Source organism: Contarinia nasturtii, unplaced genomic scaffold (assembly GCF_009176525.2).
Source record: "Contarinia nasturtii isolate CC-2019 unplaced genomic scaffold, AAFC_CNas_1.1 Cnas_scaffold_3116, whole genome shotgun sequence".
Taxonomy (NCBI): domain Eukaryota; kingdom Metazoa; phylum Arthropoda; class Insecta; order Diptera; family Cecidomyiidae; genus Contarinia; species Contarinia nasturtii.
Window position 1 is genome coordinate 771,043 of NW_022200428.1, and position 17,987 is coordinate 789,029.

The 17,987-nt window shown below is 33.3% G+C and overlaps 4 protein-coding genes across 11 annotated transcripts; 3 read left to right on the forward strand and 1 right to left on the reverse strand.

Moving 5' to 3' along the window:
- Positions 1–985: 985 nt before the first annotated feature.
- On the forward strand, positions 986–2,408 carry LOC116349691. Its single transcript, XM_031781237.1, has 4 exons — positions 986–1,346; positions 1,408–1,888; positions 1,952–2,051; positions 2,121–2,408. Exons 1-4 carry the CDS (start codon positions 986–988, stop codon positions 2,406–2,408), a joined length of 1,230 nt encoding a protein of 409 aa, XP_031637097.1.
- Positions 2,409–5,058: 2,650 nt separating this feature from the next.
- Positions 5,059–13,301, reverse strand: LOC116349771 (CTL-like protein 2). 8 transcript variants are annotated; one of them, XM_031781365.1, is made up of 9 exons: positions 13,283–13,301; positions 7,432–7,592; positions 7,227–7,349; positions 7,050–7,102; positions 6,672–6,849; positions 6,452–6,590; positions 6,244–6,391; positions 5,548–6,178; positions 5,059–5,477 (listed from the first exon to the last, which is right to left on the reverse strand). In XM_031781365.1, exons 2-9 carry the CDS (start codon positions 7,493–7,495, stop codon positions 5,356–5,358), a joined length of 1,458 nt encoding a protein of 485 aa, XP_031637225.1. In that variant the 5' UTR covers positions 7,496–7,592; positions 13,283–13,301; the 3' UTR covers positions 5,059–5,355. The 8 variants fall into 8 exon arrangements, with proteins under 8 accessions (XP_031637225.1, XP_031637221.1, XP_031637224.1 ...); XM_031781361.1 differs by lacking the exon at positions 13,283–13,301 and adding an exon at positions 12,015–12,100 and having other exon boundaries at positions 7,432–7,644; XM_031781364.1 differs by lacking the exon at positions 13,283–13,301 and adding an exon at positions 12,015–12,043.
- Positions 8,937–10,829, forward strand: LOC116349773 (phospholipid scramblase 2-like). The gene is made up of 6 exons (XM_031781366.1): positions 8,937–9,171; positions 9,341–9,437; positions 9,844–9,995; positions 10,085–10,393; positions 10,492–10,650; positions 10,710–10,829. The coding sequence occupies exons 1-6, from the start codon at positions 9,103–9,105 to the stop codon at positions 10,749–10,751; spliced, it is 828 nt and encodes a 275-aa protein (XP_031637226.1). The 5' UTR covers positions 8,937–9,102; the 3' UTR covers positions 10,752–10,829.
- Positions 13,302–14,097: 796 nt separating the features above from the next.
- Positions 14,098–17,387, forward strand: LOC116349707 (phospholipid scramblase 1-like). The gene is made up of 7 exons (XM_031781258.1): positions 14,098–14,229; positions 15,437–15,579; positions 15,681–15,789; positions 15,996–16,162; positions 16,232–16,567; positions 16,637–16,795; positions 16,886–17,387. Exons 2-7 carry the CDS (start codon positions 15,541–15,543, stop codon positions 16,931–16,933), a joined length of 858 nt encoding a protein of 285 aa, XP_031637118.1. The 5' UTR covers positions 14,098–14,229; positions 15,437–15,540; the 3' UTR covers positions 16,934–17,387.
- Positions 17,388–17,987: the final 600 nt, after the last annotated feature.

Below are 17,987 nucleotides of genomic sequence, written 5' to 3' on the forward strand. Positions count from 1 at the left end.
ATCGAGTGACAGCACAAGACGGGTCGTCATGCAATAAGTTACAAAACAAGCATCGAGTGAATAACTCCCCGTTTAATCCAATAATCCAATAATCCAATTTGTCATTTATATTGTAAACAAAATACCTAGATTCATTTAGTACACTAATAAATTTCAAAAATTATCGATTTATTTTTAGCAAAAAAGTGAAAAATGAAAAATGAAATGTTGTCCATGATTTAATAGATGTTTTAATGAATTTTACGTTTTAAGCAGAATCATGGGATTTTTACATTGAGAAAGATTTTTTTGCTAAAAAAAAAACAAAAGAAAAATCACCGACCTAAAAAAGGCCATGGAAAGCTAGATGGAAAGCTATCCGGCAACAAAAAAAATCCAAAAGTTTAATTCAAAATAGGTTTGTTATCTTTTTTTTTGGAACTACTGCATCCACTTTTGGACGGTCCCCGTTACGAATAAGTAAAATATGAGATGGAAAGCTATTTTGATACGATTTTTGATTTAAAAAAATATCAAAATAAAACGACTCCAGTGCTTATTTTCGCAATAAATTATTTAACGCAAAAAGGGGCTGACCTTGATTTTGAATCGTCATAAAATTGAATAGTCTACGGTTTGTTTAGTTAATTCATTTTTCAAATGGTTACCGTTAAGCACACCCATAATTTGAAAAAAGGTTGCGTCTACCTATTGTAGTAATTGAGCGAGTATATTCAGTTGATGCTTTGAGTTCGTTGAACATGGCGAGACGAAATTTTGGGTTCACTTTTGTTTTAGATTTTTGAAACAGATGCGCGCCGTTCCCAATATCCCTATTAATTTATTAACTAAGGATTGCAGTGGACATTGCATTTTGAATGGTATATAAATCACAACGCGAGTAAACATTTCTTCAGTTGAGCCCTTACACTCTTTTGTCGATTGTCATTGGGAAAAACTTAGAAACGTTTTCGGTCGTCAAATTCTGAACTTATAAAAAAACGACATGAATAAAGGCATGGGCGAAACTAGCAATAGTCGATTGCAAAGTGAATTGAAATTTAAAGTGCTCAAGCATAATCAAACGTTGATGGCATGGCTTGGCATTCATTCATACCGTTTAACCGAACCGTCCAATGAATTTTACAAATCATTTGGAACCTATTATATTTTGATCAGCATCGTATCGGTGTTTTTGATTTCTTCCACCTATACTGCACTATTTTCCACCGATTTTCAAACGGTGATACAAGCTTGGCTTTTGGTTGTGGCTGGCATTCAAAGTGGTGGCATGTTTATAAGCATCGGACTCGAGATGAAGACAATTAAGCGCTTACAAATTAAGTTGCAGGAGATTGTTGATAAAGGTGAATAATAATTTATTCTGTAAAAAAATGTGTTTCCTTTACAAAATTGTTGTTCACGCAGGCACAGGCCAAATATACGACATTTACTGGAAAAATGAGCAAATATGCCGAAAATATACGAAAATCATTGCATACTATGTGTTTATGAATCAAGCAGCTTATTTGATGGTCTTAATTGCTCCGATTTACAGCATTATCCATGGAATTTTCGACCCATCCAAATGGAAACTAATGTACAATCTTATCATTCCGTTTGATGAGACAGAACTCTTCGGATGGTTTGTGCATTACTTTGCACAATTCAATGTCGGACTTACGTATTCGCTCATTTTGGTCTCCATAACATCGTACTTTGTGTGCGGTTGCTTTTATGTGAATTCAATCTGCAATCATTTTGACCATTTAATCAATTCGATCAAAGACACCATTGAACCAACGGAAGTCGATGAAACGAATGAAATCAAAGCAAGAGTTCGCACCGATTGGCGAAGAGTCAAAGAACAATTGAGCGAGGCAATCAATCTTCATGTCGAAATTTTTGAGTGAGTTTTTTTTTACCTTGTTTGTATATTGATATTCTTGGCGTCATGGCTGCATTTTTTTAGCGTTTTTGATATGCTGGTGGACATAAATAGCGCGGTCATCTTTTGGCTTTTACCACTTGATGGTTTATTTATGGCTATTTCGATGTACAATCTCGAACATGTGAGTGGAAAATGTAATTTCTTCACACAAAAAATTCAATTCTCGAATTTAATATGTCAATTTCTGCAGTCAGCATCAAATTTGGCCGATTGGGGTCTATTGGGATACGGCATTATTTGTATAATTTGCGCTTCGGCTTGGCCATTTCTATTTGCATGGAATGCAACACTTGCTACCGAGCGCATCATCGCCGTTGGACAGACAACATTCGGTTTGAATTGGTATGATTATCCGCCAGAGCTACAAAGATGTCTGGTTCTTATCATTTCGCGTTCACAGAAACCTGTCTATTTCACCGGACTTGGTATCGTTCATTGTACTTTGGAGACACTTGGCAAAGTAAGTGATTCGGATTGAGATGTGTATAGAGTACCGAAATATCAGAATTTTTTTCGGGTCGGGAGGACGTCTTTAGGACGTTCAGGTCGGTGGCCTGGTACGACCTTTGGTACTTACATGTGTTACGATCAAAATGCGTAGTGATACTTTTGACACATTCGTATATTGACCACAATTGGTGCTTTTGCACAAAAAATCTTCGATTGGAAGCATTTTCAAAGATTTTCTTTGCATTTCAGGTATTTAACACATCTTGCTCTTACTACATCATTTTCCGTCGAATTTAGAATTATTATAAAGAATTCGCTTTCATCTATTACGTGTTTAATGTTGTAAATTCAAGTGAATGTGAGATGACACTTACCGATCACATTTCGATAAAACTTATAAAATTAAATTTATGCACATTTATGTAACATTTAATAGCAATTAATGATTTTAATATATTAATAAATAGATTTTTCAGCCACATATTTTACATGATTTATTGAATGAGTTGAGTGATCAGCCGTCGTTCAATAAAACCGTTTTGTCCATTTCCATCCTCAAAAGGTCTAACGACATAAAAAAAAGTGTGATGTGAATATGAAATGAAAAAAATTCGTTAAAAAAATCACCTTTTTATAGGGTCGAACAAAAGACCGGCACAATGTGCACACAGTTAATATATCGTGGTGGTATGTTGGAATGTATTCCGATGACGACCACGAATTGCCACATCGATGGCACCGATATTCAAAAATGACCAACAAACTTTGAGTCATATTTACCAGGAAGTCTTTTAACTTGACTGACTGAAGCTAAATTATGAAATGTGACATTTTTCTTCTTCTGACTTTCCGAATGCTACACATATTTATTAAATTGCCATTGTTTTTCAAATATTCTTATTATTGAAACAAAGTATCTGCTATGAATTCATTATGAATGTATGAAAAAATCAGGATAACCTGATTTTTCAAAGAATTGACCTCAATTTTATGAATTCCAGGGCGCTGGCATAGTTTTCATTATTATTGCTAAGTTGTAATCGGAGTAATGCGTAAAAGAAGAAGAATTTTTGTTGTTGTTGAATAATTGAATCGTTGTTAGTAAACATACTACAATCAAATGTATTTTGACATCATTACAGACGCAATCCGTGTTTATTCAGAAACAACAGATTGAGACTTTTGCAGTCGCTGCAGTTCAGATTTATGACTAAAGCAAATCGATTTTTATTTATTATCTCTACGCCTCAATAAAATGGTTCAAGGTTTTGTAGGTCACATTTTATTTTACGCATTTTTTACTCGCAATTCTTCAAAAAACTATATGAAATATGAATTCTGTTTAAATAAAAGAGAGAAAGAGGTCACCATTGATTTTGAAATTGGTAAATCAAGAGAGATGATATTGGTTTTGTTATTCGTGTGATTCAACTTCATAAAAATATATTCGAAGTTTCATGCAGATTGCGTAGTAAATTCAAAACATCCGTAAAGACGTCAAATTGTGTTAGATAGAATTGAAAAGAACTTGATTTCAAATCATTTTCATTATTGTTTCATTGAAATATATTGAAATTTGTCGAAAAAATTTGTAATAATTGAAGAATCGATTCATTTTTTTTTTAATAATGAAATATTCACCTTCGTATTGGAAGAACTTTGGTATCACACGACCGACAAATGGCAGCCAACCCAAAATTTTTCATTTTGGTTGTCCAGGAAAAATGACATTTTGGACAGCAATACAGTAATGCCGCCTTGTAATAATCAATTTGTTCCATTTTCACGGAGAAATTTGTATTTTCAAGTAAAAATTGCTCGGAAGAAAGAAGACCTTTTTGCACTTACTTCGTGAAAGCCATAAATGAATTTTAAATGCGTACATTTTATAGCTCAGAAAGAAGACAGTTTCTGAATATTCATGACTTAAATAAACTTGTGTCGGTTTATGTAATGGATGCAAACACAACAAATTTCTTTTTGAGCTAAATATTTGTGCGATGATTCAGTTTTGCGATTCTAAATTCAGAGTAATCAGTATTTACATATGGATTTTCAATTTGCATCGTAGATCTACATGGAAATTAAATTTCTTGTTGTGCAATTGCAAGCGAGTCAATATGCACACCCAGCATATTGTTTCATTTAAAACCACGCTCGCTTTATGATAACAACAGATTATTAAAGTGGTGCAATTACTGTAGACATAATTGGCTTACAAAACACAAAATAACATGGGATTCACACTGATTTCTACGCAATAACAACTCTGGCTAATGTATGCAATTCACATTAAATCGATAAGCAGATAATTCAAAATATTGTGTTTATACACCAAACAGTTTTGAGTGCCATTTTTCGCTGTATCAAATAATTGCTGACTACTTGATCGAATTGCGTCTTTTCCTGCGCCCAAACTGAAATTTCTATGGAATAAGAATGTTTATAAATATGAAAATAAACAGTTCGGTTACTTAACTATTTCCAAATTTTGGCGTTCAAAATATTCCAATATTAAATCGTATATTTATCTACTTGGAATAATTTTAATAATATCAAAATTGAAACAAGAGTCAGAAAGTAACTTGAAAGATAATAATGTCTGATATGCTTTATCTTCATTCTTCTTAGAAAAAATATTGAAATTCAACGGAAATCCCCATTTATAAACGAACAAATTGTAGTAAAAAAAGATCTTTATTTCATGTTCACTTTTCTTTAAATACTAACATTTAATATAGAACTTAAAATATTTGAATGTGTTTTTCTGATATTTTAACACCATTTTAGTCAATATTGGATTTATTATTATTTAATTGATATATTTGACCTGAGCAAAAAATCTTTGATAATAAATAACATTGAAAAGAATCAGAGCAGGCACCACGGAGATTTGGGTAGTTTTCTTGTAAGTGTTGACTATAAAAAAAGTGCTGGCCGCACTTCCCCGGTGCCAGTAACAGCTCTTATAAGATTTAAAAGTGTTCATAACGTGGTTGCGAAAGATTTTCACTGTTCCTATGAAGTACTTTCATCAGCGTCTTTGACATGTAGAATGGCCTTAGCTCACTTCCATCATTGCGTTCAATGTCTTCCACTGCAACGAAAAAGAAAAAAAAGATCAGTGGTCGCAAATGTCTTTGGTTAATTGTTAAATATTCACTTACAGAAACATATGAACAAGGTGTCAATGGCCGTGGAATAAATACCGAATAATGTGTTTGCAACGATGAACGAACCAACTACAGTAAAATTATATGGCATCCTATAACTCACATGTTGCTTTGAATAGTATAAGGATAACATGAATAATCCGCCCATTCCAAAAGCAATCGCGATGTTAAAAACGCCAAATTGAAGAAATGTAATATTATTTATACTGTTTGGTTTGAGGTTGGTAATATTTCGTTGCAACAGATTGAATGAAGCAATCGTACTTTCCCAGAATCGATATCCGTGATTTGCGACCATGATGTATGTGTTTTTATTCAAATAAAACATACCATTCCCGCAATCATTGCGAATCTTTGGACAACGTATGCAATAATTGCCAATTTTCATGATTTTCCTAAATATGTAACAAATTATGCGGATGATTGGTATGAAAAAGGATGCAAGTGCAATGGTGCCAAGATGATATCGGGTGATGGAAACTACAGCGCTGGTGGTGTGTGTGTAATATGGAACATTTTTTTTATCCAATGTCCAATACCAGGACGAGAAAATGTGTGCCAGTACCATTTTCTTATAGGTACCAATGAACCAATAAACCCAAAGGAATCCAAACATGTTCAGAAACTGCAAATTCGAACGAAAATCAAATTAAACGATGTTACAACGAACGAAAATCAATGGGAACGTACAAACAAAGCGCCTCGTATTATCTGCTGATCACGTGTGCCAATATATTGAATATTCGCACAAACTTTTATGAACAATGTAAAGTTGACAATTTGGAAAATCAATGGAATTATCGGCAAAAATAAAGTTGTATAGGACGAAGCAACAGCTCTAAAAATTAATCGGCATTTAAATAATAAACGATGATATGCAATTTGAATTAATACTCACTTGCTACCTTCTTTGATCAGTGCTATTGAAACGGCAATTTTTACACGTTGAACATAAACGGTCACAATAATACCAATTGCAATTGTTCCAAAGATGGAGGCAGGAATCAAATGACCAGGAATAAAAATACTTACTGACACTGAAATTAATTTACAAAGATTCAGTTCGATGAACTTTAGTCAGTTTGATATCAAAATATAGAATGAAGGACCAAAAATACCAATTATGAAATAAGCGACCAGTAAGGCAATTAAAGTCCAAAATACAGCAGCTGCGATCCATCGCATCAAGTAAATCAAAATTAAACAGATAACCGTTGCATTGCATATAGAACTCAATGAGAATGATAATGTTTCTTTTAAAGCATCTGAAGTTTCCTGATGCATAAGTATTCCCACCTAAAAGGTTACGTCATGTAATTAAGTGATTTTTAGTCGAAACATCCGAACTAGAGGTGTTATTGGCACCGGGCACTTTTTCCATATAATTTTTTCAAGTTCCGCACCTGAAAGTGCCCACATCCCCGTGGTGCCTATAACACCTCTGTTGCGAACGAAATTTTAAAAATTCGTTGAGTTTGTGATCTTGAAATACTTACTTTTCCATCGTTTTGTCTATTATTCTGAACGACTTGATGACCGTGCAACACAACTAGTGAGCAAACAAAAAGAATTTTTTTTATTTGAAAAAATAATGACGAAATTCTGTGCTACAAAATGCCATTGAACTGCACAATGAATTTATAGTAAAATGTCTGTTAACACAGTAAACTCACTACAAACACCAACTGTAATCCAAATTGCTGTAAACACCACAAAACCCACAAACCAATTTACATCCGTTGGTGATCGACGCGACGTTGGACCCTTAAAATTGGGATCGTATTGATACTTTTCGCCTGCCGTTTTTTACGAATGAAAACAAAATTCTGATCAAATAACACACATTTCAATTGATTGAAAAACTGCACTTTAACTTACCGTAATCGGTGTTTGTTGAAAACTCATCATCCCCGTTTTCATCGCAATAGTCCATAGATTCCATGATGGTTTATAGTTTTCAATTCACAAATATTGGTGGATGAAATCCACGAATGACAAATTTTATTTTAGCCCCAGTCTTCGTGAAGGATCGTGTAAAACTAAATGATTAAAAGACCAAACGCATTCAAAGAATCAAGCGAACACGATGTGCTGTGCGTGTATTGTAAACAAAATTATCGAATGCTGTACGCTGCGTGTACAAAATGCATATATACAGATACAACTATCGCACATATGCTGTGTTTGTGTATTTGTATCTATACGTTCATTCTGCCAATCCATCATGCAATCTCGACATATTTTGAACTATCTGTACACATATACTCTCACTCTCTCTCTATCTCTCTATCTCTCTCTCTCTCTCTCTCTCTCTCTCTCTCTCCCTCTCTGAAAAACACTAAACCGTTCTCCGATTAAAATACGCTTCGCTATAGTGTTTTTCAGATAGTGAGAGAGAAAGAGAGAGAGTGTGTGTACGTGTAAGACGCACACTCTCCCTTTAATTTGATGCACTTTGTCTGTTGTTAAATGGCACACATATAGAGAGTGCAGCTGCAGCTGTTGATATCTCTAACAGTGCGTTTGTATTGGTTTTTTATATGGAACTGACATCTCATTTCTTTCACTATTCATAACAAGATGAGCATCGAATGATTTTTTTCATGTTTCTCATGAATTTTGATCAAAACTGAGAATAATTGAAATTAAAATACACAATACACCAATAAAACATACTAATCTACGGATATAAATGCATCAGAGTGAAAATAAATTGAATACACAATTCTGTTGTTGACTGACTGTGTTTTGAAGTAATATTACGGCACACATGATAAACAATTCTGATTGGAAATATGTGTGCCTTGAATATGTGCCGGTTTGTAAACAACAAAAATTTCTTTTTGAGCAAAATATTTGGCCGAATTTTCAATGTTGCAATCTCAAACCCCAGTATAATGACTGAAATACTGTTTCTTTGCTTCGAAGACCTACACGGAGATGGATTCCTTTTTTTGTTTTCCAATTGCAAGCGAATTTAAAGGCTATTCGTTTATACAATTTTATACACAATATTCACGACTTATTCTTCTTAACCTGAAAACTCAGCACTTCGATGTAAAATGAAAGCAAACTACTAGATTTTTTCTGGATATTCTTAAAATATGAGTGTCTTTTATCTAAAATATGAACAGCACAGTTTTGTTTTACTGTAATCTTCTTGTCAATACAGTGTATCAACGCAGATGCCTGTATCTTAGTTGTCCTGCGTACCAACACAAATGCATCTTGTACTGGACGCTGTTTTGTACTGAAATATGCCCCTCACTGTTTACAAACATCAAAATTGTTCAAAAAATTGTATATTCTCTCCCTCCATTCTATTGCGCAGTTTCAAACCAAACGTCAAAATTTCCTTGCTTTTCTGTCAAATGAATTTTACATAAAACGAAAAGTTGTTGATTTTTTCTTCCACTGTTAAACTCAGATTGTTAATATTAACATGTTGAATTTTTTAAAATTTAAAAATTGTTTTCTTCCAAAAAATCGCATTATTCATTGAAAATCGTTCAAATTGTTTTGTGGAAAGGGTGATTATTTGTTTCACGAATGAGTTGCAGTGGTGATTCCAACTGTGATGTCAACGAATCTAGTGCAGGCCAATCTCATTCCGAACATGTAAGGAACTTAAGGTTTTGGAATAAACGACTGGAATTAAAGAAATCGCTAAGAATAACGATAAGAACATTTTGGCACATTTTCAATTGACTTTTCGACAGCAGAATTTGTCTTGATAAGCTTGTAGTTTGAATTGTCTTTTCATTTTTTCGATTTTTATTATTTTCAGGAAACTACTTTGAAGAGAGATCAATCGGAGGAAAAGCCAGAAACAGATAGACATTTGCAGTCAATTGTCTCTCAACCACAACCAAGTGCAAACCTTAGTAAGTAATCGCTGCAAATTTCTGATTTTGAGGTTTTGGAGAGCTTGTAGGAGAGTCGTCAAGTGACCCCCCAGTTGATCTGAATGGCATGAAAAATATCCTTCTGCAAGGATCGACAAAAGTCGAGAGAATTTTTTTCAAATTGCCAGTGTTTGTTCGACTGGGCGATGTTTGGTTCGGACCCCCTTGTCTTGAAATTTGTGTTGAAAATCGAGATGAGTAAAACGAGATGCTTGACATGATGTGATTGATACACTGTTATTCCATGTGCAAAATATAATCACGTGGTTCATGATTTCGGAGGTGTTCCCCTTTTTGCATTTTATGCATTCTCATACTTTGTATCACATGCAACTTTTCCCCTTCTATCAGTGCATCACACTATTTAAATACAATGATGTTTCAGATGACTGCAATCCAAATGAAAGCTTTAATTGTCCGCCCGGCCTGGAGTATTTAGCGCCTATTGAACAGTTGTTTTTAAAATTGAAGCTCGGACGTTGTATGGGATTTGAGAAAAATATCAAATTTGATATAAAAGATTCCACCGGACAAATTGTAAGTCATTTCCATTAATCGATGTCGATACAGACATTTAAATAAATCGTTGAAACTTTTATTTACTTTTGAATGAAATTAAATATCAGATTTATCAAGCGAATGAGTGCAGTGAATGTTTCACACGTTGCTGTTACGGTTCGAATCGTCCGTTTAATATGAAAGTGTATGACCTTTACCAAAGGGAAGTGCTGCATTTAAAGCGACCATGTACATTTTCGGGATTTTGTGGTCCACATTTTCCCGAATCGTTGAAGATATCGGCAGCTGGCCAAATGTTTGGAAGAGTCGAAGAGGATTTGAACTATCCACAATTTGTTGTTAAAAATCTCTTTGACGAAACCGTTCTGCGTATCGAAGGTCCATTTTGTTCTTCCGGTGGAAATGTTGAATTTCAGGTGAATTCAGATGTATCTTTGGCACAGCGTTTATTTTAAAGAAGGAGAATTTGAAACAAAACTAATGCAAAATTTTATTTGATGTGATAAAAACACAGATTTATTCCGCAAACGGCAAGCAAGTGAGTCAAATATCCAAACACGGTGTTGAATTAACGCATGACCTAACCACGGACACAGATAATTTTGCCATTGATTTCATCAGGGATTTAGACGTTTTCCAAAAAGCAGCCATCGTTGGAGTTACAATTTTTATTGTAATGGCTGAGATTTTTCTGTCCAAATACCAAATTGACGCATTTTTTTTCTATTTCAGGATTCGATGTTTTTTGAACGGAAGAGCAATAATTCGGAATGATTTTAACAACGTCCATTATTTTATGTATTTCAATTAAATAAATTACGGCGAATAAATGTGTTTATTTTTATTCAATGACATATCTATGATTTATTTTGATTTTAGAGAGATTTTTTGCACATTTTTTGACCTTCAGCCTTCAGCATTTACACAGCCTAACAAATAATCACTTTCTTAAAAACAATATATTTGAACTTTGGGACTATTCATTCTAGAATTCATAATTGATTTGGGAGATCGTGAATTCTCACCAAAAAAATTCAGCGATTTCGAATCAAAACATGTTGCATTTTCAATCCGATTAAATTTTCTGAATGACGTAATTGATGCGCTTGCATCCTATCCCGTATATACAATGGTCAACACAAGATCACTCGATCTTGCATTTTGGTATATTTTTTATGAAAAATTTGATTCATTTAAATGATTAACAATTAAATCATACAATCTAAACAAATCAATATGGAAACAGTTTTATCCCAACCATTAGAAGGCGAACCTCACTATATCAACCGCGTTATTTTGTTTGATAAATTCACTTTACGAATATTTTCCAACACATTTAAAAATCACATGGAAAATTGATTTAAAAAAATGCCAAAAAATTGTGACAAATCTGCGTTTTTCTCCTTCGGTCTTGCGCATTTGAACTGTCTTTTACAAATACACCTGTTGAGTGTAGAAAGAAGCTTTGAATCATAAGAACCGCTACACTTTCAAGGCTTCATGACAACTTACTCTTTCAATTTTTTGAAATTTCATGCGTAGATAATTTGTACAGAAATTTTTAACTTTTTTTATCAAATTGAGCCAGACAAAATATAAACCACGTTTCGTATGCTGGTGACAGTTTTAACAGTCAATTTTTTTGCCAAAAACACCAAAGCGTTGAATTGATTTTATTGCTTTTGTCATGAATATTATGACTTTTCGGCGAAACTATTACATTTTTTAGATGTTGACACAAAAATTGACTCTTATGACAAAATGTAACACAAATTCGATTTGTATAATTTTCACTATTTTCAATGTTCAAATGCAGCGATTAAAATAGGATGGATTTTACACTTGAAAGAGTTCGTTTCTTATCTGGGATTCCCATTGATTTGATTTAATTTTTTTTTCAAATCAAAATAAAAAAGTCAAATCATTTGATTTGTTGTACACAATTCAAATCAATTAAATCATTTGATTTGATTCAAAATTTACACGACCATCCAAATCAAATCAAATGTTGACACTTCAAATCATGATTTTTCTTACGATTTGTTGATTCAACAAATCATCCTATCTCAAATCTGATAACCCTGTCAAAACTTTTTCGGTTGACGTTACAATTTCAACTGAAATTTCTCTCTCTTCGCTTTACTTATCCCATATTTTTATGTCATGAGTGTTCTATCAAATACAGCATTGATGCAAGGTCTAACGCCAATTTATAAATTAAGAGACGACCGATTACAATGGAATATGATTTGTCTGAAATATACATCGACCGGATATTTTTCATTGGGCACCATTATGTTATTTTACTTCTTTTATATGCAGAGAAAAAACTATGTATTTTATTTATAATTTAAGTAAATTGTAGTGCAGAGAGGAATGTTGAGGATTTTTGACGCAATGTTTCCAAATAACAAAATGAAATGGTCTATATGTAATATTTGGTATTATGGAAATAGGAAAGCAAATACTGCCAATTGAAGACTACTGAAGCAATCAAACAACGTTTGTCATTTTAATGACATACTAAAAAAGTCATTGAAAAGTAGTAGTTTCTGAAAAAATGGACCTGTTATGAAAAATATGACAATATCAGAACTTTTAACAGTTTACATTTCAAGCGGCAGGAGAAAAAATTAGCTTCGACTTCCAAACGGTATGTGGCCGAAAATTCTATAGAAAAATAGATAAATACACGCACCCTTTTCTATTTATATAAACACGAAGCGGCATTTTAATTAAGCGCCATATACATCACGACAAGCAAGTAGAATACATATGTATTTTTAATTCGGCACACACAAGGCATAACTAATTATTGCAAAGTGATTTGAATAAGGTTAAAGCGAACATACTTGATTTCGGTTTTCTGAGTAGTTGCCAGCCAAATCTTAATATTCAACACTTATGGATCTATAAAATGGGTGTCGATCGACACTTTGAAAATGAGATTAATCTTTTTAGAAAATTTTCGATTTTTGGGTCAAAAATAAACATTTTGTATCTCCCATAAAAATTCCAAATTTGGTATTCCAAATTTGTACTGAAATTTCTTCAAACTTTCCTTGGTTGTCAAAGTTCGTCTTATACTGCTATAAGAATCGTTTTAAATTCAACGATTTCTATGCCTTATCAGTGACGTTTCCAAATATTCGAATCGATCGGCATCGAAATGCACCGCTATGTAGTGTAAAAAAAATATTTTGCTAAGTAATACTTTCCCCTTACACACTAGGTGTGTGCGGAAAAGTAATATTTTATTCGTAAACAGAAGTTTAATACCGTATAATTACAGTAGCTATACTTACGAATTTCTGGTAAAGTTTTTTTTTTGTGTTTTCATTTTCCTATTTGACATCAACCAGAATTTGAAAACTCATCCAGCGGCTGTTTATTAATCAATCTGTATATGCTTTTGTTAATTAAAATTACCACTCAAACTAATTTCGATTAAATTGATTCGCGATTATGTGTTTGGAGACTCACAATTCACAACAGCTATTATAGCAGAAAATCAATTGACAACAAATTCGTTGGGATCCATCGGCACATCAACTTAATTACAATATGACTAAATGTATCGATTCTTAAATTTAATTGGGAAGAAAGAAGATATGATTGGTCTATCATTGTGAATAAAGAATGAATAAATTTGGGTGCCGGAAAGTGTTCAAAATTCAATTCAAATGAATTGATATCAATTTTTTTCTCACTTAAGTCAGATGACATCATCTGTTGCCTAAAATTTTGACCTATATCAAATGGAATGTCTTTTCTATCTGTTTTTATGATTAAATATAAAAATTGCGATTGCAAAACCAAATAGGCTTACATTTCAATTTCATCATTCATTGAAATAAGATTAAGCTCTTTCATTCGTTTTGCACATTGACAAGCTCATTGAGGCTCTCGGTCAAAATGATAAAATCTAGTGAACCAATCGCAAAAAAAAAAATCATTACCACAGCGACATCGGACTAAATTGTATTAATGCTTGCGAAATCAATTTCGCATTGAACAGTCAGCCGCTCCCTAGTAAAATTCGGACACGCAGACTAATATTAAGAGCTGAATGCGGAAAATGATCTCAAAGGCGTCGGAGCCTTCGCGTGGTAGTCGATTATGTTTCATGTTGCAAGGAGAAAGCGAAATCAGTGCTATGTGAGATAGTGAATGAACGACATTATTGTTCTGAAAGTGAAATCACTCGGATTACAAGAGTTCAATTTTATTCCGTATACTTCAATTTTTGAAGGTTTTTATTAATTTTTTTGTTTCATTTTTACATTTATTTAAATTAAACTAAAAGAATACAAGCAACAAATACAAGTCATATTTAGTGATATAGACCACACATTCGGTGCTATTTTTGTGAACAATGAGCAAAAACTTAAATCGTATTGAATAATTTAATTACACATACAGTTGAGATTAAAAAAATAAGCAGAAAATATTTCTTTGGAGGTTCACACGCAATACTTTCAATCTAAAAATGTTCTGATACACGTTTTTAGTGACGAAATCCTAACTGCTCACATTGTTCAATTCTTTTAAAATCACACGGATTCGCACAGAAGGCCTCGAACAGTCGTGTGTGCGAATGTTGTGAATATGTATGCGTACCATACGGTTTTGGCGCCACTAAAACGAATTCTGTTCAGCGACGCACGCTTATGTTTAAGAATGATAAACAGAGTTCGTTTCAGTGGTGTACAAATCATGGTACGCATATATATGCACAATATTCACACAGACGGCTATTTGAGCCGTGTGACTGTATGTGGTTTTTATGTATTTTTCGCATGTAAACTGTGTGAGCAATTATGTTGAGGTTTTGGATAATAAGTCGCAATGCATTGCACATTTTTTCTATGACTAATGTGTCGGGACCAAATTTTATCGCAAAATAAATTGTCATATTCAGTTTTTTCGTGTCACCAATATCAATTTTCAATTAGCAATCGAATGAAAAACAAATTTATTCCAAAAATTCATTCCAATTTTTTTCCTTTGAACTACGGATTTTGAATAGTGAGGCTCGTACCTTTCCAAAAACGTATAAGTCATTGCAGTACCTTCAAAAAGGACAAAAAAATTTCAGTTTAATGAACAACTCGAAAATCGCCTCATAAAAATATACGACCCCAGCTAATCGAATTTGAAAAAAAAAAAAAAAAAAATCGGAAGTTATTTTGTATGAAACGCATGCAAAGGGATAGAAATTATTTTCGCCGAATTTTTTTTGAAAAAAATCATATGTTCGTGTTCATGACTGTTGCTAACTATAAACAAGGATAATAAATTGATACACTTGTCCATCCTATATATTATGTTCTTGTATATATTGACTCATTTGACTGAACTATGCGTGTTGTTTCCACATTTGCTGCATAGCTATGAACTTTGCTTGTATTCAAGGCTTTTTTACTACATTTTCGTTCATAAAATCTATTCTTCTTTAGTTTCCATCAAGCTTCGTACCGTCCACACGAATTTTCAGCAATTTTCCTGATTTTTATTCTAAAACCAACTTGAATCGTTTATCAATCGAATATTATCGTGCAAAATGAGTATTGATCAGAAATTTTCCTCCTTTCCTGAACCGGTAAGCAATATTTTGACATTTTCACGGAATGTTTTGGAAAATAATTTCTGTTGACAAGCAAAAGGCACCGAATAAGTAAATATTTTTCAAATATTGTGCAGATTGTTCCCCAGGATGCTATTCAATACAAACAACCGCCGTCTTATTCGAGAGATTACGAGTCTGTGAATCCAATCGTATCTCAACCACTATCAGGTGGTCAAGCTCCAGGTATTTTACTTTAAATTTTCTTTCGCTGAATTTCTTTTTTCATTCATGAAAAATGATAAGAAAATTCGACATGATAAATCATTTCCCCATCTTACTCCGTGCGTTTGTGAGGTCATGCGCATTTCAATTGTCGTTTTCAATTGTCACAACTGTTGAGTGCACAAAAATTCCTTTTGAATTCTCCGTTTTTTACATTCTCTCCATAGTTTCTTGGATAAAAACCTCAAATGTAATGCCAATCTGTCCACCTGGGTTGGAATACCTGACTGCCGTCGATCAATTACTGATTAAGCAAAAAGTTGAACTTTTGGAAGCATTTACCGGCTTCGAAACAAACAACAAATTTGTTATCAAAAATGCAATGGGACAGAATGTAAGTGAACTTGCAATGGGACAGAGCGGAATTTAAGTTCCTCTGACGAAAATCATTGTTTTATTCCAGGTATTCTATGCTGTTGAAGACAATGATTGCTGCAATCGTAACTGTTGTGGCCCAAATCGTTCATTTGATTTTAAAATTTTCGATGCATCCCAAAGAGAAGTGTTGCATTTCTCTCGGCAAAATTGTAATGCTGCGGTTGCTTGTTGCTGTACTCCTTGCTGTCCCGATTCAATTGAAGTATCATCACCACCCGGAAATTTAATTGGACGTGTTGACCAAGAATTTTCATTTTGCTATCCACGATTTTCGATTAAAAATCAAAATGGCGAAGTGGCGCTTCGTATTGAAGGGCCATTAGTCACAATGTCTTGCTGTTGTAATGATGTCGTATTTCATGTGAGTGTCGATTTTTGTTTGTTTGAATAATCATGCGTAATTTGGATATGGAATTTCTTTGGAGTTTAGGTTGTTACACCAGACGGTACTCAAGTTGGTAAAATAACCAAACAATGGTCAGGATTTGTACGCGAATCATTCACCGACGCCGACAACTTCTGCGTCAGCTTCCCATTGGATTTGGATGTTCGCATGAAAGCAGTGTTATTGGGGGCTACAGTTTTAATGGTAAATAGAATATTTAAGCATTTTGATGGTAAATTGTCTATTTTTTTTCTTTTTTGGTGCTACAATTGGAATTTTTGAATCTCCTTTCAGGATATGAAGTACTTTGAACACAATGAAGGCCTCTTGGAAAAATTGTAAACCAGCAAACCAAGACCTGTAGTATTATATTATCAACTTTTACGATCACATTCATCATCAACATACGCATTTGAAATTTAACGCTAAATATCAAAAATACACATCTACACAATTAATTCATTGATACGAGATATTCGACTTTACATCCGATATGGAAACGATCACAACGTCCAACGTAGACACAGTCACAGAATATTTTTTCACAGAGCATATTTCTTCTTATTTAACTAAGAACGTTTTCTTCAGGCTAACGAATTGGATTTGAAGTCTCCAATTTTATTATAACACCATATGTATTTATACTCGTATTGAATTAATAAGAAAATGTCGAATGACAATAAAAAATACTGAATGAATGTTTTTCTTAAAGTCTCTCATAGATATGTCAATTGAATTTTCCAAATGTATTCAAATAATGGAACAATTTTGAATAAATGTTTTTGGTGTAAATCGATTTGTTTTTTAGTTTCAATTCAATTTTATTGCATGTCAGAGCAACGTGTTAGCATTCGACACACAGATCTATCATACATAAGGACAGACTGGATATATAGATGGAGACAAGCAATTACCCTTCTTAAATCATGAAGCTACCATTCCCTTCCGCGATGTTTAAGAAAATTAAAGATCTTCTTTTACTATTAAACTTTTTCCATAGGAGAACCCCTCTTTTTACTGTTAGCTTCGTGGCGGTAGCCACCTATGACTTGATATGGGCTGAAGAAACGAAATCATTTGAAGAGTAAAATCGAATAAGTTCGCCTTAAAATCGACCGAAAGAGTCACTTTTTGGTCGAAACAGATTCGGATTAGATTCTACTCGTCATAGAATTAGATTTTGGAATTGAATATTTTTCTCTTATTTTTTCAGATTTGACACCTGATGAGGTGTACTCATATAAAGGGATATCCTCAACATGCGAAATAACTTGTATAAAATAAATGTAAGTAATCCAATAATTGTCAACTGGTGTCATTTAATTTAAAAGTTCAAAAACACTATATCTTAATCATCAAATACCGCGTGACTTAGATAAAATTTCTTTTAACAACA